Source organism: Desmodus rotundus, chromosome 8 (genome assembly GCF_022682495.2).
Source record: "Desmodus rotundus isolate HL8 chromosome 8, HLdesRot8A.1, whole genome shotgun sequence".
Lineage (NCBI taxonomy): Eukaryota > Metazoa > Chordata > Mammalia > Chiroptera > Phyllostomidae > Desmodus > Desmodus rotundus.
The window spans coordinates 130,350,194-130,371,762 of record NC_071394.1 but is presented as its reverse complement, the minus strand read 5'-3'; the positions used below and the strand labels follow the sequence as shown (position 1 = coordinate 130,371,762).

The 21,569-nt window shown below is 46.1% G+C and overlaps 1 protein-coding gene across 8 annotated transcripts in view; it reads right to left on the bottom strand.

Moving 5' to 3' along the window:
• Window positions 1-541: 541 nt before the first annotated feature.
• ARIH2 (ariadne RBR E3 ubiquitin protein ligase 2) overlaps window positions 542-21,569 on the bottom strand; it is a 44,546-nt gene continuing 23,518 nt past the window's right edge. For 7 of the 8 annotated variants that reach the window (XM_071222154.1, XM_071222153.1, XM_024565741.4 and 4 more), the window contains 13 exons: window positions 16,787-16,854; window positions 13,372-13,435; window positions 11,675-11,825; window positions 10,800-10,921; window positions 9,509-9,618; window positions 8,077-8,194; window positions 7,038-7,088; window positions 6,926-6,947; window positions 4,601-4,752; window positions 3,840-3,983; window positions 3,151-3,219; window positions 1,747-1,830; window positions 542-1,519 (listed from right to left, as the gene is read on the bottom strand). In XM_071222154.1, coding sequence (XP_071078255.1) covers window positions 1,448-1,519; window positions 1,747-1,830; window positions 3,151-3,219; window positions 3,840-3,983; window positions 4,601-4,752; window positions 6,926-6,947; window positions 7,038-7,088; window positions 8,077-8,194; window positions 9,509-9,618; window positions 10,800-10,921; window positions 11,675-11,825; window positions 13,372-13,435; window positions 16,787-16,854 — 1,227 coding nt within the window. In that variant the 3' untranslated portion in view covers window positions 542-1,447. Of the gene's footprint in view, window positions 1,520-1,746; window positions 1,884-3,150; window positions 3,220-3,839; window positions 3,984-4,600; window positions 4,753-6,925; window positions 6,948-7,037; window positions 7,089-8,076; window positions 8,195-9,508; window positions 9,619-10,799; window positions 10,922-11,674; window positions 11,826-13,371; window positions 13,436-16,786; window positions 16,855-21,569 lie in introns of all 8 variants that reach the window. The other variant, XM_045199757.3, reaches the window with a different exon arrangement.

The following is a 21,569-nucleotide window of genomic DNA, read 5'->3' as shown; positions in this document are numbered from 1 at the left end:
TTTCTCAAGCAGCTCTTCCAGGGGGTCCCGGATGCTCTGCTGGGCACAGGCAACTCCCTCAGAGTGAGGCACTGAACAAAGCCACAAACCCCGAGGATCGGACTTCTTAACTTTTCAAAGGCCCACAGGACCAGGTGCAGGAAAGGCAGGACACCACATAAACCACTCACTCCGTTGGGGTCAACAGTGCAAACTCTGGCCCTCTCGCCTGGCCGGCCCCCTCACTACCGGTGCTGGGGCCACAAACTCAGGACCGTCCCAGCCTCAGACTCGCGGGCCCTAGGGGCAGTGGCCTCCAACACCCGGTATCAGACAAGGGGGAGCACCTAAGCCCCAGAGCAGCTGCCGGACACACTCCAGGTAACACGAAAACAACTGGTGCAAACAAGGCTCCTGAGCCAGGAGGACAAGTGCCCTTGGAGGGCCGTGCTGCACTCTGACCCTGAAGTCACCCGAGGGGAGCAGCAGGACAGCGTCAGGTGCGGCTGTGAGCAGACCTGGTCAGAGCCACACACTTGAACACTGGCACGAAAGGAGAGGCCATGGTTGAACAAATTTATTTTGGGGAACGATTCCCTTTGAAAGCTGTCTGTCTTCAGGAGACAAAAGGCAATGCTGTGCCGCACTCCTGTCCCCTGGTCGGGAGCGCCACAAGCCGCCTATGTGCTGCTGTGGGCTCTGGCTTCAGGAGCCAGGCCCAGGTAAGCCTCACCTTCAAGAATAAAAATGAGCCCACTGACAAGCAGTGCCACCGGAGACACTCAGCACCCTGTGGCAAGAAAGACCTTGTTCTGTACTGTCTCCTCACTGCCAAGGTGAGGCAGGTGCACCCAACCACAAAGGGTCCGCAAGGAACAGGCAGGAGGCATGACACGGCTCCCTGTGTGCCATGCCCATTACATGGGCGAACTCAATCCCCTGATACCGCCCAGGCTCCTCCCTTGGGGTTCCAGCCACGGCCAAGCCCCAAGTGAGTCTGGACGCAGAGGCCACCTTGGAGGCAGGGCGGGCAGGCAGCATGTGTTACCTTCTCAGTAAATTAGCTAGAGGGTAAAACACTCCAATGCCAATTTATTTTTAAAAAGGGTTCTGTGTAATTCTATAGTTGGTTTGCCTTTTTTTTTTTTTTTTGTATAATTGTACAACCTTTGAAAATTACATAAGTTGTAATGATCTAATACTATTATTAATAGTCATTCAGAAAAAACTTTCCCTCCCTCCCAACAACCATCCAGGGGGAATTAAAAATTCTGAAGAGGCCAAGAAACGAAAAGCAAAAAGATGAGAACAAAACAGAAGTTGACTAGGAGGAGTGTGGCCAGTGTCTCTCAGGGTGGGGCCCTGGCTGCTGCCTAGGGTCGTGAAAGGCAGAGCCTGCAGCATGCAGTATGGCAGCCAGGAGACCTCACAGCCACGTCTTCCTCACGCCGGCACATCCACGTCCAGCCTAGGTGTCGTGGAAATCCTTCAGCAGGGTTCTCCTCCGCTGCTCTGCTATATGCATCTGGTTTTCTAAGTCCTGCACCAGGGAAGCAAAATGAATGGTTGCATGGCCAACCCCGTGAACAGGGGCAGCCAAAGCCACGGCCACGGTGACAGGGGCTCTTGAGGAGTCAAAAACACTGCCCTTCCCACCCTTCTTAGCAGCCGCTTCCAGCCCACAAAACAACAACCCTGTCACCTGTTAATATGCCAGCCCCCCCCCCCCGCGTGCAAAGCAGGTCCGAGAAGACAGCGGTCTCTTACCCCTCTGTCATAGCTGTCTGCACGCTCCACTTTCCATGACAGGTTTTCAATCTCAGCCTCCAGTTGAGCCTGCTGGTACTCGAACTGTATGGGCAGAGCAGGAGGGTCAAAGGAGAGGGGCTGCAGCCGGGCAGGGCCTGCAGACGGAGGGGCAGACGCAGCACTCAGGCTCGCCAGAGCTCCGGACAGCCCCAGTGCTGTCCTCCGAGAGCAATGCTAGTCCTTGTGAAGGAGCCAGGCCCAATCAGAAGGCTACCTCGGGGCACAAATGGCAAGACTGCACTAACTCTCCACCCCCGAGGAAAGGGCAAGAATTTAAGCCACTGAAGAGTACGATCCCAACATACATGGAAACAAATGCTGTAAAAACATGTCAGCACGGGTGTGCACAGACACTGTGCTCCCCGAGTACTTCATCTGGTGTTTCCTTGGCTCTTCTGCAAATCAAGTCTTAAAAATAGTCAAACCGTTTGACTTACTAATTGTATGTCCAAGCTTTATGCACAAAGATGTTCTTCAATGTCTAATTTATAATAGTAAAACACAGAAACAACTCATGCCCCAAGTTATGGTATACCAACATAATACAACACTTACACAACTATTAAAAAATGGTATTTGCCAGCCCAGTAAAAATAACGACAGCTGCAACAATAAATGGCTCGAACAGTAAAATGCCATTCTCTCTCTCACACACACAGCCTTGATTATATAAATATTAATTTTCAATTTTATTTATTTATTTATTTTAGAGAGAGGGAGGGAGAAAAAGAGGGAAACATTGATGTGCAAGAGAAACATCCATCAGTTGCCTCTTGCACACTTCCAACTGGGGGCCTGGCCCACAGCCCAGGCATGTGTCTTGACCAGGAATCAAACCAGTGACCTTTTGAGGCACAGGATGGTGCTCAATCCACTGAGCCACACCAGCCAGGGGTAAATAATAGTAATTTTAAAAGGCTAGAAAATGCTAACACATGGTCATTTCTGGTGGGATTACAGACGATGTGAATGTTTTTCTGTTTTTCAAAATTTAGATAATAAATGTGAATTACTTTATAAATTGAGGAGGGGGAACAACTCACACATAAGATAAAGAAATAAATGAAGATGCAAAAAGCCCACTATCATTTAAGAACGTGTGTGCTGGACATTCTCCCAAAGCAGACCTCTCAAGTGGCCACAGACCTTTGCAGCCCACTGGCCCTATCACACGGTCACACTCAGGATGCTGCCCTACTACTACACGACACGCCAGCACCTGAGACCTATTTTGGAGATGCCAAAGGAGAAATGAAATCTGAAAATGAACAGTTCTGTTTTGATTTTGCCCCTCCCCCACAATAACCAAGGCACCTCTGAAGCCAAGAGGGCAGAGTAGAGGGATTGCTCCGCCTGCCTTACCAGCTTCTTCCTGGGGCCAGACTCCATGTAGTACGCATATGGGTACGTGTACTGAAGAGTGTATCGGCACTGCAATAGGAGAGAAGAGAAAGTACCTGTGCCATCATTCCAACCTACATGCATCTCAGGTGGCTTTTACAATTCTTACCCCACCATGCAAATTAGCCTGGCTCTACAGATATGGGCCTGAAAGAAATGAGACCAAGCCAAATAAAGGATGAATTGGGGGACAACATGGAAAAAAATGAAACACAAGTGGCCACAGAACACCCACAGTTCCTTTTTCAAGCTGTGATTTATTTACCAGCGGCCGCCTCATGGCTCTTCCCTCTTGAGTCGGACATCAGAGTCCACACATCTATCTCAATAACTGTCCAAAGACAAGCTCTTATTTTCCTTTGAGTGATGCGTGGATGGGACAAAAGAAGAAAAGGGCTCTAGCTTCCCCCGCAGGTCCTTCCCTGCAGGCAGAGGCAGCGGACTACTCTTCTTGGGATTTCCCTGGACATCAGCAGAGGACTACGTCCTCAGTGGACACAGCACAGGGCATTGTCAACGCATAAGCAGAAGTATGCAGGGCTGCACAGGGTGCTAATGCCCCCTTCAGTGCCCCTCCCCCACCCTCACAAGTCTGGGCCTGACAGGGCCAGGCCCTGGACAAGGAATCAGAAGAGTGAGGTGGTACAGACCTTGGCCAAGAGCTTGGCAGCATTCTGTAGGTACTGCCAGTCAATCCACGTTCCCAGATTATTCATGACCCTCTCCTGGATCTTCTCATGGATCCGCTGGTACGTCTGTGCCTCCAGCTGCAAGCTCTTATTGTGGTTTTCCCACTACAGGGTACAGAAGAAGGAGACAGCTATAGGAGTCCTAGGAAGGTACAGAGGTCCACACAGGAGTTCCAAACAGACACCTTGGCTGGAAGGGCATGGCCACAGCTTCACCCAACTGATGGGGCCTGAGTGTTGATAGTACAGGGGGGATTTCTTCAGTCCGCACCACTCTCTGTGTCTAGAGCGACTGCCTTCCAGATCACCCACCCCTCTGGGGCGGAAGGGCTCCAGACCTGAGGATTAACAGGCTATGCACTGGTCTGTCGTGCTCAGAAACCAAAGGCACCATGCTGTGGGGGCTTCTGAAGGGTCTTCCTGGGAGAACTGCCCACTAAATCTATTAAGATGGAACTTCACGGAAGACCATCTGATGGTCCCTCACTGTCCTTCGGTCCAGCACTCACACACAGTCAGCGCTGCGTTCTTCCTTGCCAGCTATGGGTGCCCTGTGAAGCCGAAAAGCCACATCTGGGGAGGTATCACCCAGAGCCATGGCAGGAGGTGTGCCCTGACTTCTGCACACACATGCAGGCTCTGGCTACCGGCCACTGCAAATTCTGTGGCCCCCAACTGAGGAAGCCCCCCCTCAAGGAGCAGCTGCAGAAGAGGATGCCTACCCTCTCGAAGTAGAACAAGTACTTCTTGAGGGCCTCCCTGGCTTGGGCCTGCTGGCTCTGGTTGACGATGTCGGGGTTCTCCTTGTACCGACTGCACTCATAGTACTCGCTGCCATGGGTCTTCCAATCCCCTAGACACATCCAGCAGAAGTCTGCACGGAACAGAAAGAGGAATTCACACCCACAGGACAAGCCCACAGTCCTCCAAAGGCAAAGCAGGGGGACCCAGAGGTCCTGCTGGGGGCATTCACCTGATCAGGACTTCCCAGGTGTCTCTCTCTCCAGGGGGAATTTGCCTCTCTCATCTCATCATATCGCACTATCTCTGTAGCTTGCCCTTGCCGACCTGAACAACAGCCCACAGGTATTCTCAGTTCCGTGAGCATATATGCTTTGTGCCTTTTTAACCCAATGCGGGCAAACGCTGACCGTACAAGACCACTACTAGTCTTGTAAAGCACAGCATAGAGAATACAGTCAATGATATTGTAATAACTAGGTATGGAGCCAGGTGATACATATAACATTGAATGTAAACTGTAACTGAAAAAGATTTTTGAAAAAGCATTAAAAAAACCACTAGTCTTTTGTGTCAATGCCACTGTGAGAAGCAGAAACTTGCAGAACTTGTCCAACCAAGACTCACTCACCACACACACCTGCCCTCCCGCTACGTCCCTCTCCTACAGTATGTGTTCTAGGAAGACTGTACATGAAGCTTAAAATAAAGACTTTATCCTTTTCTTCTTTTTTTGAAAAGCACCTTTCTATAAAAACTACAGCTACTCAACAGTTCATCCTCAGAATTACGACTCTGCTTCCACACTGGGTAAGCTGGGGAGGAAAAATGAAGATCCCTCCTGGATACTACACATCCAAGCAACGACTGGGGGCTCCTGAAGAGGGGGCACCTCAGTTCTGCCAGACGTCCAGTGCCATGTACTTTGTCTCTGCCACAGACCTGGCAGCGGACACCCTGCGGACACCCTGCTTCCCGGGATTCATTCCCACAGGATGACTGACTTCCCACAGGTCGATCCTGTGAAACTCAGGGAAGCTGAAGTCAAACCCATAGACTCAGCGGTCACTCATGTCCCTTCTCTCGGCAGTCTTCACTGGACAGTGGCAATACAGCTCTCCTTCATCAGCTAAGTTGTGCTTGCTACTTTTTTAAATACTATCTGCTTAGGGTTGCCTGTACAAGTGGTAGAACTGTACAGCCATCAAGGAATGAGAGTGGCAAGGGACGAGGAGACTACGACCGGGGAGGGACAAATAGGTACAAGGAGTGTGGTGGACACTGGGGGTGCTCACTCTGTCCTTTCTCTGTAGACTGTATGCGTGCCCTAAGTGGGTAATACATGCTCCTCTCACTCAAACACGCACAGGAAGATAGAGGAAACATGCCACTACTCTTGGCCCATCTTCACTTCGGAGTCACAACCTTTTAAGACCTTGCCCTGTCCACTCCAACTGCAGTGAGCTCCTGGAAGAACGCATGAAGCGCACCGACAGGCCCTCAGAGACACTCTCAGGGCCTCCTGGCAGCGTCTAAGCAGCTGCATGGGAGACCTGTTTGCATGTATTTCCTACTTGAAGGAATCTTACTTCTGTACTTGCTCTGGCAGGTAGGAAAGCAAAACCAACAGGTTCTACTCAACCTACTCCTAACAGATGAAGGAGGCCTGAAAGGCCAAATTCCTCTCTGGGAACCTCATAAAACCCCAAAGGAAAACTGTTATTTTACAATCTCCAGTAAAACCACGTGCAGCCCGCTCTAAAAGGTCCCTGCGAAGCAGCAGAGGTACACCCTGTGCTACGTGCCCGCTTCAGCAACCATAAAAAGCACACGCTAACATTTTCTTCTTGGACGACTGAGCGTCATGAGGGTCTAAGAGTTACCCCAAACTTGACTTTTTTGAGTAGGATTTTATTTATTTATTTTTAGAGAGAGGGGACAGGAGAGATAAAGGGAGGGAGAAAAACAGCAATGCGAGAGAGAAAGATCAACTGGCTGCCTCCTGCATGCACTCCCACCAGGGACGGAACCCGACCCCGGCATGTGCCCTGACTAGGAATTGAATCGGTGACATTTCACTTTGTGGAATGACGCCCAACTGAGTCATACCAGTCAGGGGACAAACTTGACTTCTGACGATGTGAGTCAGCAAGAGAGCAGCAGGACCACAAGAGGGACCAAAAGATAGTAATCGAAAGCATGACTGCATTGCTACAGACGTCCTCCCTAAACAAGCAGTGGAGACCCAAGCACAAGGAACACAGACTGTGCACCACTAGGCCCTGAGCACCAAGCCTGGGACTCACCGTGTTTACACTTGGAGCATTGCTGTCAGAGGAAAACAGAAGAGAACATGTTAAGGGCACGTTGACCAAAGGCTCCGTGTCACACACACAAAGGGTACAGGCTGCTGCTCACCATGTGATTGCAGCCTCCATTCTTCTCAATGCAGATGTTGCACTTGGGACACTGAGGAGACAGAAGGGCGCCATTAGGCTCACGTACCATCAGGTTGGTTCTAACACAAACTACACAAAGCTCCTGGTACCCGCGCCCAGTACTCATCGTGCGAGCACTTCTGGGGAGGACCATCTCACTTAAATGTGGCGGGTCGCTGAGGCTGGAACAGCAATCCAAGGAAATGAGGTCAGCATGTTTGGCTCTGAAACACTCCAAGCACCAGCTGAGCTGTACTAAGCCTTCCACCATCTGTCCCTGCCACCGGCCACTCAAGTTAAACACAAGCTGAGTCAGCAGAAAGCCTGCCTGCTTGGGAAGAATGCCAAAGCAGCACGAAAGCTGGACTAAGTCCTGGTTGGCTTGCCTGCACTTTTACTTCTAGAAGAGGGCAAGAAAACCACCTCTAAAGCTTGCTTACTCTCTTTTGAGAGACGACAGCAATCCTGGGAAACACTGCAGAAGCCAATTGAATGCTGTGCCACGAAGCAGAAAGTGTTTAATGATGTCATGTTCACAGCTGTGCTTGTGAGTGGATCAACTCAGCGCGTGACTGGCACGGGATGGGGCCTTGGGTGCTGAGTCAGCCGGGGCTCAAGGGGCTGTGGGCCACGCTTTCCCATGTAAAGTTTCTGAGTAAGAATTGAGTGTGCCTGGGCTTACATTAGAGTCTTGCTATTTATTAGGGGTGACTATCAACCACCTCTCTCCCAGGGACATTAAAGACAGGGAGGCACTCAATAAAACCTTAGGGTTTTTTTTTCCTAATTAGTTCCTTAACTTTTCCAGGCATTTCAGCATTTTACTAAAATAAAGGCACCCATCAATGCATACTATGACGGATGGCTGCTACCTCTGCCAAGTCTGGGCAAGGGTCTGCAGCCTCCAGCAAGGGCCCCGGGAACCTGGGTGTTCTGCTCTCAGGTGGCAGACCCCCTGGGCGAGGCCCTGGGCAGCACCAAGGAGGGCAGATCCATGACAGGTAAGACACAGTCCTTACATCTTTAGTGTGAGCACTAATGTAGTTGGCTGTTTCAGAGTCGTCCGCACACTTCGTGAGCCATTTCCGGATTGTGGCGCAGTCTGTGGGGGCGTGATACATCTGCCGGCACTTGAAACTCAAAACCAGAAAAGAAAAACACTCAAATAATCGTTAGGTCAAGCTTTTTATTTTCCTTCATCCAAGCCAAGAGATCCTGAATTAGAGTGTTTCAGAGGGAAAGCCACCTATCAAGGCCTTTTATACCTTTATTTACTCGGGATTATGCTGAAATATTATGTACACTTCTCTCCAATCGAAGCCCTTCTAAGACATACTTTCAATAAACCCAAATGAAGGTTCTGTTGTAAATGTCTTATGTGGTGTCAACACTTCCTGGAAGGATGTCAGATTCAGAATTCGGCCTCTCCACCGGCCTGGTGAGGTGCTCTGAGAAGGACACCTCAGCTCAGACCCAGGGCAGGGCCAAGAGCCTCTTCCAGGAGCACTGACTTATCTTTCAGCCGGATGTGCACACAGGATGCACGAATGCCAGAACCTGTACAATCTGTAGGCATATGATACATTAACAGCACAGGAAACTTATGGTCAGGGAAAAAAAACACTCATCAAGCTCGGCCCCCACGATTTTAATTTCCTTTTTGTCCAGGCCAACACAACTTGGATGGATAGTAGTACAGGCACATGCCCCAGGCAAAGGAGCTCATCATGTGGGACACGAAGGATGGAGAGGACTACACCGGTCTTCTTAACATCCGGTGAGCCACAGGCGCCCTCAACAACGTCTTGAAAGATGGACACATATGCACACATGCCACATTTTCCATGCAGTTTCTCCGAACCCCCCCCATGAAGTTCCCAGGGAGGCATGATTAGGGGAGCAGATGTGGACCTTAGTGATGACTCTTGCCAATAACCTGCACCTCAATTCCCTCACCGAACAAGAACAACAGTTCCAAACATGCACAGCTGTGGAAACGAAGGTGCACTGATGAGGATAATGCCTTTTCCCTGGTAAACCTTCAGTAGACTTTGGGTATTTCCATCATTTATTGAACGGAGTAAACCCCAAGTTGGTATAAACCACATTTATGAATTATAGGTGAGTTATAAAGATTAAAACATTGAAGATTATAAACAGGAATATGTAAACGATCTGTGCAGGTAGATAGACAGGTACAATCTCTGGGCTATGAGTCTGAGTAGCCTAAACCATGGCACACCCTCCAAGACTCTGGACTGAGCATTCTCAAACGTAACATGGAACATGAGATGCTGTGTACAAACCCTGCCCGGCTGGAGCAGAGCTGCTTCCCTGGTTCAAAGACCCTGTCTCTCCCAGCCCCTCCCCCGCACAAAGCAGTAGCAGTGGTTCTTTGGAGGAAGAGAAGGCACGAGCCCAGGGCTACTCGGCACCCACACTCACTCTTACCAGAAGACCTCGTTGCACCGATTGCACTGGACTCGGCGAGCTCTGGGCTCTTGTACCTGGATGACCATGGGGCAGTCTGCACCAGGGCACAGCTGAAGCTGATAATGACTCTGTGAACACAGCAAGGGGAAACAATGAGGTGATCCCCTAACCCTGCCTCCAATTTAGATGTCCCTGGGTGTTCAAACACCTTCTATTCTTCCAGCTGATGATTCACATCAAGGGGCTACGGGAATTCAAGATGAATGTCATGAAGACCAGGCATGAGGCAGATACTGAAGACCTTTCAATGCTTAGTTAAACCAGGTAGCAACTCATTAGAATGATCTAGGATTAGAGTACAAAATGGGATACAGAACTGCATCTGTGAGATGAAAATGCAAAGCAACCTCATCAGCTGAGAGACCCAACGACCCTCAGGCATGTACCAAAGGCAGCAAACAGCACAAGGAAGAAGGCACTGTTCACCCTGCAGCATGTGCGTGAGCAGACCCAGACCATCCAACAATCCAGTTTAAGTTTAGGCATAAAAAAGAAGAAAACTGTGTTGCATGAAACCAGCAAGCCTAGACAGGTAGCCCAATGAGCAGACTGACTCTACAACTGACCATGCTGGGATCCTGGACAAGATTTCAAACTGTACACAAAGCAATACCTCTTCTCTGGGCTGAATCACAGAGCGAAACGAATGGAACAGCAACTCCTGACATACGCCTGACTTGTGCTTGAACTTGGCCTACCTCAGCTTGTTTAAGCAATGTGTATAGTGTGGGTATGACTGACCATTCTACAAGAGACAGCCAAGGCTCAGAGAGGTGAAATAACGGGTCGATAGTTACGCAGTGAGGAAGTCACAGACCTGGAATTCACACAATTGTCTGACTCAAATCTGTGTTCTTCATTATGATTCTAGTGGTTTTCAAAAAATTGTTTTAATCCTCGCCCAAGGACATGCTTATTGATTTTAGAGGGAGGGGGAGGGTGAGGGAGAGAACATCAATGTGAGAGAGAAACAGCAATTGGTTGCCTCTCCCACACCTCCCAACCAGGCACCAAACAACAACCTAGGTATGTGTCCTGAAGGGAAATGAACAAGTAACATTTTGGTTTATGCGATGACACTCCAACCAACTCAGCCACACTGGCCAGGGCTCAAATGTTTTTAAATTTAAAGAAACTCTTCAAATGCCAGCACCTGATGGCAGCCTTGTCTATAAAGCAACTATAGTGAGCATCTGACGGAAAGCAGGCCCAGGAAGGCAGAGGGCGTAACCACAGGAGCTGGTCATACCTCCACATAGTCCCTGAAGAGGTAGCGCCTGTATTTGTCTCTTAGTTCTTCGTTGGGCAGTAGCGGGAACACAAAGTCCTCTGGTGTTCGAAGTGGGCAGTCCTGAGCCATGCAAGAGACTCCTGTTGAACAAAGATACTGTAATGGACAACTGTGTCTGCTCACTGAGCTCAACCCAAAATTCACCTTCCACATAGGAATCCCCTGAAGCAACAGAACTTATTCAAAGAAGAGAGAAATTAATATATTTGCACAGCGATACAACTAAAATATTATCCCAAATTACATACGCATTACAAATAGTACCACTAAAAATATCATTAAAAAAATCCTATATGGTTCCTGACTAACCATTGAGTTTTGTGATGTTTAATATTATGTGCAACTGATTACCACACCAACACATGACATTTTGCAGATATAATTCATGTGGTGCTAATTTCATTTCAATATCATCAAGTTATATGGTAACAAATACTCTCATAACCAACCATCAAATTTGATGTATGCTGTCACCTACATATCAAATTCTCTGGGTGTTTCTGAGTTATGGCTGCCACTTGGGGAATCAAGATAAGGTAGGCAGCTTAAAGAACAGTTCTTCTGAAAGTTCTCCCAAGAGGCAGCCTTGAAGTGACACTGACATTTACATATACGCCTAAACAATAGCCTTAATTGTCTAATTTTGCTCAGGACGGGGGGGGGGGGGGGGGGGGGGGGGGGACTTTGCCACTGTTCAGACTGACATGTTTGGAAAGCAATGGTTCTGGCAGTCAGGCTGAGAAGAAGACACACAGTTGACCTGAGTGTCTGAAAGAGCAGAGCAGGGATAAATACTTTGTGCCAGCTTTTTGCAAGCTCCACGGCAGACTCACCCACACCCACGCCGTCTTTGACAAGCACTGAGCAGTGCTGCTCCCAGCAGCTGCGACAAAACTGGTGCTGACAGGCCAGAGAGAGGAGGTTTTCCTTCCGCACAAACTGCATACACACTGCGCAGTGGTGAGGGGGGTGGGCTGTGGGGACCTGGGAAGAGGCAGATCCACATGAGTCGAAGGGGAGACTTCATTTCCCAGGGGCCATTAGGGGTGCCAAGCGTGGCAATCCTGACTCAGCCACAAGTGCCCAAACCCAGCAGCAACGCGTGAACTCTGGGAGTACCAAGAGCTCTGAGCAGAAAATGCCTATCAGGAAGGCTTCCTTAAGAAGGTAGTACATGAGCTGGGCTTGCAGAACCACTGGAATTCAGTGAGGCAGAGAGAACTTACAGCAATTTAATAATTTCAGGCTGAAAAGCTCAGAATTTCAAAATTGTCACGGTCCTTAGAGGTCATTCAGTCCACATTCTTTGAGAAACTACTGGGTTTCTTCTGTTAACTGGCCCAGTTGAGCACAGCACAGAGCTGCCCCTCAACAGGCCCTACAGACCCAGTCGTAAAGGGTCTGAGGCTGTGTACAGCTTCAAACAACCCACACTGCAGTTCTACTTATTGAAGACAGTAGGTTTCCCCACGCCAATATGCCCCAAATACAAAATACTACAGCCTCTGCCAAGTTAGAACTCATTCTTAACACATGGAAGAGACGTCACATACAATTAATTTAGTGGGATGAGGAAGGCTCCTCCTAGGCAAGAAACTCTACTAGGCCGTGGGCAGACACCCGTAAAGCTTGAGCTCTGTGACCCGTGCCATGTCACACAAACCGGCAGGCAGAACAATCTGGGTACCCCTGGCCAAAGCCACAAACCATGGAAAAATCGAGTACGAGTTTACATTGGGTTCTTGTTTGTTCAACTTGAGAAGGACTGTACTCCCACATTTATCCGTATGTGCCTGGAAACTTTCTAAGAGGTGGCAGAAGTTGTATGGTGATCCCAGTCCCATTCTCTCTCCAAAGGGCTCTTTCAACATGGCCCTCATTCATCTGACAAACGTCTCTCGGACTTCTAGATACACAGGAAATTGCTAGGCATTGTAGGATATGGTTTCTATCCTAAAAGCACTTACAGTCTTTACAGCACTTACAGGCAAACTAAAATGACAACTGAATCACAATATACATGTAACAGTTTAAAGATATAACCAGAGGAGTCTGGACAATAGTAATCAATCACAGGAAATAGGTTTTGTGAGAAACAGCTTGTATTTGGGTCTTTAAAACTGAGTTCCATACAATTAAAAAAAAAATTTTTTTTAAGTGAGTTTCATTCCCACAAGCAAAGATGGGGACAGGCTGTCAACATTCCAGGCCAGGGACGACACAAGGAAGAGTCAAAAAGACAAGCAGTAAGCCTGGAACCCAGGCCCCTGCAGGAATGGAATGCAGGTTGTGTGTAAGCGCAAAATGAAGGCGAGGCCGAAGAGGGTCCCAGGGTTGGCAATGGTGTAGTCCTCATCTATGGGGAAGCTTCCGAACTATAACGGAAACGAAATATTTAAGCCTACACTGGAACAAATACCTTAGGCAGGCTGCACTATAAACAAAGCAAGGTGGTTTTCAGTAACACTGTAAAGCCACAGGGCGAGCCACGTGCACTGGGAGAAGCCTTACTCAAGTAGGAAACACTCACATGCTTCGATGGACTGGGCTGAACTCGAGCCTCAACGAGCAGCTGAGCAGAGTTAGACTTGTATCTACAAGACAAAAGGCAGAAATGAAGGGAATCAGAAACCAAAGGCAAACATTTCACCGCTGAACAAAGACACAAAAGACCAAGTGTGTCAGTTGCTCTGAAATGTATCTGTCTCTAATTCCACATCACATAACCAAGCTTTCTTTTGCCCAAGTGCAAATATCTTTTTCTTCCAATTTTTTGGGGTCTCAATTGATATGAGAATTATAAACCTGCTTCAAAGGCACTGAACTATAAGAAAAATACTCATGAAGGATCATTTCTGCTTTAAATTCCTTTCTGAAATAGAGGCAAATATCTCTATGGCTTCAAAATAGGGAATGATAGCTTAAGACAGCAAATGCCATGCATACAGGAAAACTGAAGAATCGCACCACATTTCAGAACTGCAGATCATCAGGACGCACCGTAAAGTGAAAGCCAAGCTATAAACTGGGAGCTGCCTCAATCCCTGTACTGGCAAAGGATGAATATTCAGAATAAACAAAACAAAAACTCCTAAAAGTCCACTTGAAAAGATTAACTAACAATAAAAAATGGGCAAAAGAGAGAACAGGCATTTCACAGAAGAGAAAGCACAAATGGCCACTAAACACATGAAAAGGGGCTCCACCTCCCAAACCATCCGGGACATTGAAACATCCAGGAAATCAGAAACAATCAGATGCCATTTACACCCACCAGATTGTAAAACTTTAAGTGTGGAAGTATTGGGAACATTCATACACCACTGGTGAGCATGTAACATTGAACAATCACCTCAGAAAACATTTTGGCATTATCTAGTAAAGTTTTAGATAGCCCATCAACTCACTTACTACTCTTAAAAAAAATTTTTTTTAAATTTATTTTGAGAGAGGAAGAGAGAAAAAGATGGAGAGGGAGAGAAACATTGATGTATGAGAGCTACACCTACTGGTTGTCTCTCACACGCCCCCCAACTGGGGACCTGGCCCCACAACCCAGGAACTTGCCCCAACAGAGAATTGAACAAGTGACCATTCACCTCGCAGGCCAGCGTTCAATCCTCTGAGCCACACCAGCCAGGGGACACTTTCTATTCTTAACCCTACAAAAATTATGTGATACTAGAAGTCATGTGTAAGAGATTTCAAAGATGCATCATTTGTAACAGAAAAAAATAAAAAAAAAAACCCACAAAAAAACCCACACAACCCTGAATTCACAAATGGTTTTTTTGTTTCTTAAATTTAAAAAAAAATTATTTATTTCATTTTTTGACAGAGAGGAAGAGAGGGAGAAAGAGAGGAAGAGAAACATCAATGTGTGGAGGCTTCTTGCGCACCACCTATTGGGGACCTGGACCGCAACCCAGGCATGTGCGCTAACTGGGAATCGAACCAGTGACCCTTTCATTGGCAGGCCAGCACTCAATCCACTGAGTTACACCAGCCAGGCAGGGGTCACAAATGGTTTTTTGACAAGAGGATGAAGAGGATGTTATAAAATGCAACTTGTTGGTGATTTAAAAAATTGAAAACACATACAGCATGATTATATGTCTGTAGAGTTCTAAAAACATACAAAACTAAAAGATACATAATTTACGAAAAAATAAGAAAATGATTAATACTGAATTGAACGTAACTGATTGCCTTGGAGGAAGGAAGGGGTGTGGCCAGACAGAAATTGCTGCCAGAGGTCAGAGGGTTTCTTATTTGAGTGGATGCTTAAGAGCACTTGCTTCAACATTCTTTAATAACTACACACATAACATAAGTGTGTGTGCAAACACTAATTTTTGAAAAACCACTATTTCATAATAAAAATTTAATTCCTTCCAAAATACACTTAAAAACACAACCAACTATCATGTGGTAATAAAAGTGCTATATGAAGCCCAGCAAAATGCATTACCAAGATAACAAGAATATGAGTAGGGAAGAATTAAGTCTCAAATGTGTGGTCCTTATTCCATCTTCTCAGAACGCCTTGTCCAACTATGCTTATTCTTACTTCTCACATTAGTATTCTTAGTATCTTCAGCCATTCAAATCTTCTCCAAATTACACTAGAGTTTGGACAGTGAGAGACACCTCACTGCTGGAACCTATGTGGTCCCAGAGTTAGGGTAGCAGTTATAGGGGTGCAGTGGAAGTTCATATGGAAGTCTATCTAGATCCAGCATACAGCTCTTGCGTACAGTGAGAGTGCAGTTAGTGAAGGAGGAACACATTTGCTCCTTTCTACGTGGAACAAACGCTCCAGCTGGCACGGCCATCCCAGTGGTATTTAGTCTGGAGAAGGAAAGGCATGACCTTCCTCTGAGTTACAGTGGAATCATACCACACAGACAAAGTCCCACTGGAGTGTGAAAGTGCAGGATGGTGGCGTTTCTCACCAGGGGAATCTGGTTCTCCAGGGGCTACTGGGCCCTTTCTGGAAACATACTATTTTTCTAAAAAATATTTTATTTATTTATTTTTAGAGAGAGGAGAAGGGAGGGAGAAAGAGAGGGAAACATCAATGTGTGGTTGCCTCTCACATGCCCCCACCAAGGACCTGGCCTGCAACCTAGACATGTACCCTGACTAGGACTCGAACCAGCAACCTTCTGGTTCGCAGGCTGGAACTCAATCCACTGAGTCACACCAGCTAGGGCTGGAAACGTTTATTATTTCAAGAATTTGGGGATGTCACCACTACTGATTTGTAGTAGGTAGAGCCTAGGGGTTGTGCCAAACTGCCAACAATTCACAGAACATCTCCCCACATCAGAGAGTTATCTAGCCCAAAATGTCAATAGTGCTGAGGATGAGAAACCCTGAGCTAGACAGAAGCACATGCCTCTGGAGAGGGGGGTCGCCTAGGAAACCTCTCCCCAGGACCAGGGGGAGGAAAAACCCCTTTTCCTGACAACTTCCAGGGTATCCTGAGACTGCAAAGTCTGTGACTCAAGAGCTCTGGTTCTGGAGGTGGGTGGTTATCTGGCCATCCTTTTCTCAAGGGAATAGTGATACGTTGTGATGCAACCCTCACCTGATGTATCCAGAAGAAATAATGAGAAATGTTGGCAAGTATAATCTAGCAGGGCACTGATTACAAAGTAAAAAGGACACAAAAAATTTGAACTTCACTGTCCAACAACAGGGGTTTGAAAAAAGTATATAACACCTATATAAGGAAACATTGTGCCAGCAATAAAAGTAGGATTGAAAGAATAAGCTGAAAATATGGGAAAACGTTCCCCATATACTGAGAAAAAAGGGTGTGCGATATGATCCACTGTGTTAAAAATATGAACACTGTAAGGAAATACTCCAAAATGTAAATAATCATCATCACTGGGTGGGCGGGCATAGAGAGTATCTCTCCTCCCCCAACACCTTACCTGTCCAGTATCTCTGCAACTTGCCAGTGGAAATTAACTAATATAAGTTTAGCAACTGAATGAGACACCTAGAAAGAAAGAAAAAAAATCAAATTGTAACTGTGGTTCCTTTCAGAGAGCTCCACCTTTTGAGAAATGCATACATTCATGTCTATAGCACGCCCAGGCTTGGATTCAAATTCTTTGTCTTGGTGCTCTGCTTTGACTTTCAAGTTCAGACTCTTATAACCTTAGAGACTTCCTAGATCTCTTTAATTTTTCTTTCTTTTCATCAATGACTGTCCAAGAAATTAGTCTCAGCATCCACTTTAAGCAAAACAGCTATGAGCTCCCTAATGTAGTATGTTCCCTCAAGCTGCTACAGAAGGCCACACATGGGAAGTGTATTTCTTGTTAGGCCTGCTACTTGCAGAAAATCTCCAGGCTTGGAATTCTTGTATAAATCCGGCAAAACAAAACAAAACAAAAAAAACAAGCTCCTGTTTAAAACCTTGAGTGCCTGGGATCCAGTGAGCCCTAATTGCAAGGATAATTTAAAAGTCTGTAGGCAGCCTTTCTGTCTCCTACGCTCTTTTAAAGCACAGTGGTTATGGCCAAAGAGCCTCAGAAGGTGCTTTGAGGTAGCTATTCTATTTCAGTCAATTTTTCTAAGGAAATGATAGAGGCTATGTGTACAACAGTCAGTAAAAAATTAAAAATAACCTAAATGCCCAACAAAAAGGAAACATAAATAATATATGACAGATTCATGCAACGGATTACTATAGAGTCATTGAAAACGATGTTGCAGAAGTAAGCGTGTGAATATGGAAAGAGGCTCACATTAAAGCCAGTAGTGAGATAGCATGTACATGTTATAGCCACCTTATCTTGTTAATAGGGGAAGTAAGCCAGTTATAAAACAAACTACCCCTGAGTGTCAGGATGGCAGGTGGGGGCCACAGAAGATCGGCATGTGTCTGGATGCCTAGATCAGGCTTCCCAGAGAAAGCACTATGCAGCATGAGGGTGCTACTGATTCAAGGAGAAACAAGGAGCACACTTCAGGCTAAGGAGCCAAGAGAACACACAGTAACTTGGTACTCTGCTCAGTGGACTGTACTGAAGAGGAACTCCAAGGATCTCTAAGGTAGTGCATGCTGCTCCACAGGTAAGAACTGCAGGGGGGGAAGACACACATGACCAACATGTGACCCCCACTCCTACAGGTCAAGTGACTCCTGAAAAGAGACAGGTGCACCCCTACTAAACAATGGCATGTTCCAGCTCACAGTGTCAAAGGCTGTGCTGTAAGTGACTGCCTGCCTGTCCCAAAGCCTAGGCACATCTAGAAAACCAAGGACTCAAGACAGGTTATTTCACTAACAATGGTGGACCTCGCTTCCGTTCCATGCAAGGCAAGAGGCACCTGATCCATGCATGTTGGTGTGGTATTTCCTTGTTGAGGCTCACAGGACTTTGGGCCTAAGACTCATGAATTATAGTTAACACTTCTTTTAACTGTGGCTATAACAAAACTATTCCTCCACAACAGACCACTATCACAAAATGAAAAGACACAAAACATTTGGTTTAAACTTTAATGACTGTTTGAATGGAGCTTTTACTACAAATTTTTTTTTTTTTAAACCTGACAGTAATACTATTTAGAATGAGCTCCTCACTAGAACCTTTTTTTCCCATCTCTTACCCAGTGGGGCTCTGTCAGCCCTACACCCACTGCTTTCTATTCTGACTTCTAAATGTCTCACCATGCAGTGGCTACCAGGTCCTACCAAAGGTACGGAGCCACACAGGAAACCCAGAGGATTCCTGGCCATGTCTGGCAGCCACCTCCCCTGACCACCACAGGTGGCTTAGGTAAAGCCTTTAAGGTAAGAACAGGGTTCAGGCTGCTCTCACAGATCCACAGAATCCAGAACTGGAGTCGTCACAGGGTGGCCACTCAATACATGCTGACAATTAAATTCCATCATGCCTTTAATCTGTGTATTTTCAAAATGGAATTTCCCGACCTTCCTGAAGAAACTGAATTTTAACACTGTACCTGGTCTGAGCACTTAAGCTCAACTGCACTAACAGCAGCAACAAAGCCTCAGAATTCGCACACTAGGTGCAGCTCACCTACAGGGAAACAACATGGTCCTCTGTTGAAACTGGAAATTTTACTGATGACTAAGTCCATTAATGACCAACTCAGAATGTCCCGGTGAAGCTGAGTTTTGCTGACAACAGATAATGTTAAGAGAGGATGCATCTAGCACTTTATAAAACTGACAATGGAGTGATGTGAATCTATTCTTTTAGTGCCAACAGCCAAAGAACACACCAGTATAAACAAGATAGTAAGCACACACACGTCAGCTGCATGCACTTCAGCAGCCTTCTGCAGGAGGCACTACTGTGGTCCACAGGTCACAGAGGGGGATGTGAGAATGGCCCTTTATAACACCCACTGTATGTCATAGAAACCTAAAGGAATTCTGAGACCACTGATTTAAGCAAAATGCAGTGTCACTGCACCTTGACCAGTAACAAAAAACACCAGAAATCTGTAAGGAAGTCGGGTTCCAAAAGGCTCTCTGAGCAAAAGCAGCACAGGGGTAGAGGAAGAGTACCTAGAATAATTTATGCTCAAAGCAGACTCAGCAGGGGTGCCGACCTCTCCCTGATTTGGGTCTTAAGAAAGAACTGACTGCATGCACCCCCGTCCAGCAAGTATAGAGGAAATGACCTCAGGTAATTTGGGGGCACAAAAGGGGGGCAATATTTAAGGCACTTTCAGCAGGTCGGCCAGGACACACATTGTGAATGATATTTAAACATTAAAATAATCTGTTTTTCTAAGAGTATAAACAGCTGGGCTCTCAGGAAATAAGTACCTGGTGACACCATTATTGCTCAAAGAGCTCAGCAATCCGTTTTGAATCTATTAACACTTCACAACTGGTGAAAGTCTTCCACTCTTCTGTTATGTGTTCAATTTTGGGAAAAATAATCTTTCAGCTAAATCAAAACGAACTCCTGCTGATCTATTTGGATCAAGAAACCAACCTGCTAGTAGTTAGGGTTTTATGTACAGTGACCCTTGAGCAACACGGATTTGAACTGCACAAGGCCACTTATATGTGCGGTTTTCAATTGACCTGTGCAGTTCAAACCGGTGTAGGTATAGCCCTGGCTGCTGTGGCTCAGTGGATTGAGGGTCAGTCTGCGAACCAAAAGGTCACTGGTATGATTCTCAGGGCACATGCCTGGGTTGCAGGCCAGGTCCTCGGTTGTGGGGGTGTGTGAGAGGCAACCATGTATCTCTCACACACTGATATTTCTCTCCCTTTCTTTCTCCCTCCCTTCCCCTTGCTCTAAAAAAGTAAATAAATAAAATCTTTTTAAAAAATCACCCCAAAACCATGTAGGTATAGTGATTTTTGACTGCAGGGGTTAGTGCCCCTAACCACCTTGTTCAAGGGTCAACTGTATTATCAAGGAGGAGTTATAATGAAAAAGTCAAACCTTTTCCAAAAGGAAAATGGGTCCAGCATGGTAATCACTCAAAGCCAAAAAAGGCTAATGACTTAGGAAGGAACACCTATGACCATGACACATTCAAGATAAATGTGCAGTTCTACAATATCAACGTGTAATGAGATTACAAATCTTACTTACTTGAGCCCTTTTTCTACTTCTGGAAAACACTAACTGAAGAAAAGGCTAAAAACTAAGAACTAAGAAGTTTCTTATATAACAATTTGTAGCCCCAAGGTAATTACTCACAGGTTAATCTGAGCCTTTACTCAGAGACAGAATCATAAGAGTCTACCATTCTCTCCATCTCGGAGGCCAACGGGGGTCCCTCTCTAAAAAGGGTAGGGGTCACTACTTCCAGCATGTCGGTGAGTCTCATCCCTGTTTAAACTGCAAACCCTAGGTTGGTGAGATCCATCACTTTGGATTTTCACAAAATGTTGACTCAAGGACAGTTACAATAAATTTAAAACAAAGACAAGCTCTTTTCCTATACCTCCCCCCCACCAAAAAAAATAATCATGTTAAACTATACTTAAAGCTATTCTCAAGAACAGTGTTTGGTAGTTTGTATATAATACTTTACAAAGTTTAGTGCATCTGCCAAAAGCAGAAATAAAAGATTTTAATTCAATTTGGTTCATAATTTGACAAGACATTTGATTCAACTGCTGAATTTCAATCTATTTCGAGCTGCCGACAGTGGATACACCAAGGTATTCTTTGTATATAAACACCAGGCAATGTAAACTCCCTTTTGTCAAATTCAACAAACATTTCTCATGCATTATCCTGTTGGTAGAATCTGACACTTTCATTCCCTCTGCCTTAACAGCCCTCTTGCAGCACCTGTTCAGGTACAGGCATACCTAATTTTAATGCACTTTGCGGATATTACATTTATTTTTTATTTTTTACAAACTCAAGATTTGTGGCAACCCTGCATAAAACAATCTACTGGTGCCATTTTTCAGGTGATGGTTAGCATTTTTTAGAAATAAAATATTTACACTTTTTAAAAGACATAATGCTATTGTACCCTCAACAGACTACAGTATTGTATAATAACTTTTACAGGCACTGGAAAATCAAAAAATGTGTGTGACTCGCTGTATTGCAATTCTTGCTTTATTGAGTTATCTGGAAGCAAACCAGCAATGTCTCCGAGGTATGGCTATACTCAAAATGTGCTCTTCCCTCGGTATGCACATCTAGGCCCAGGGGGAACCACACTCCCACAACCTTCCAAACTAGAACC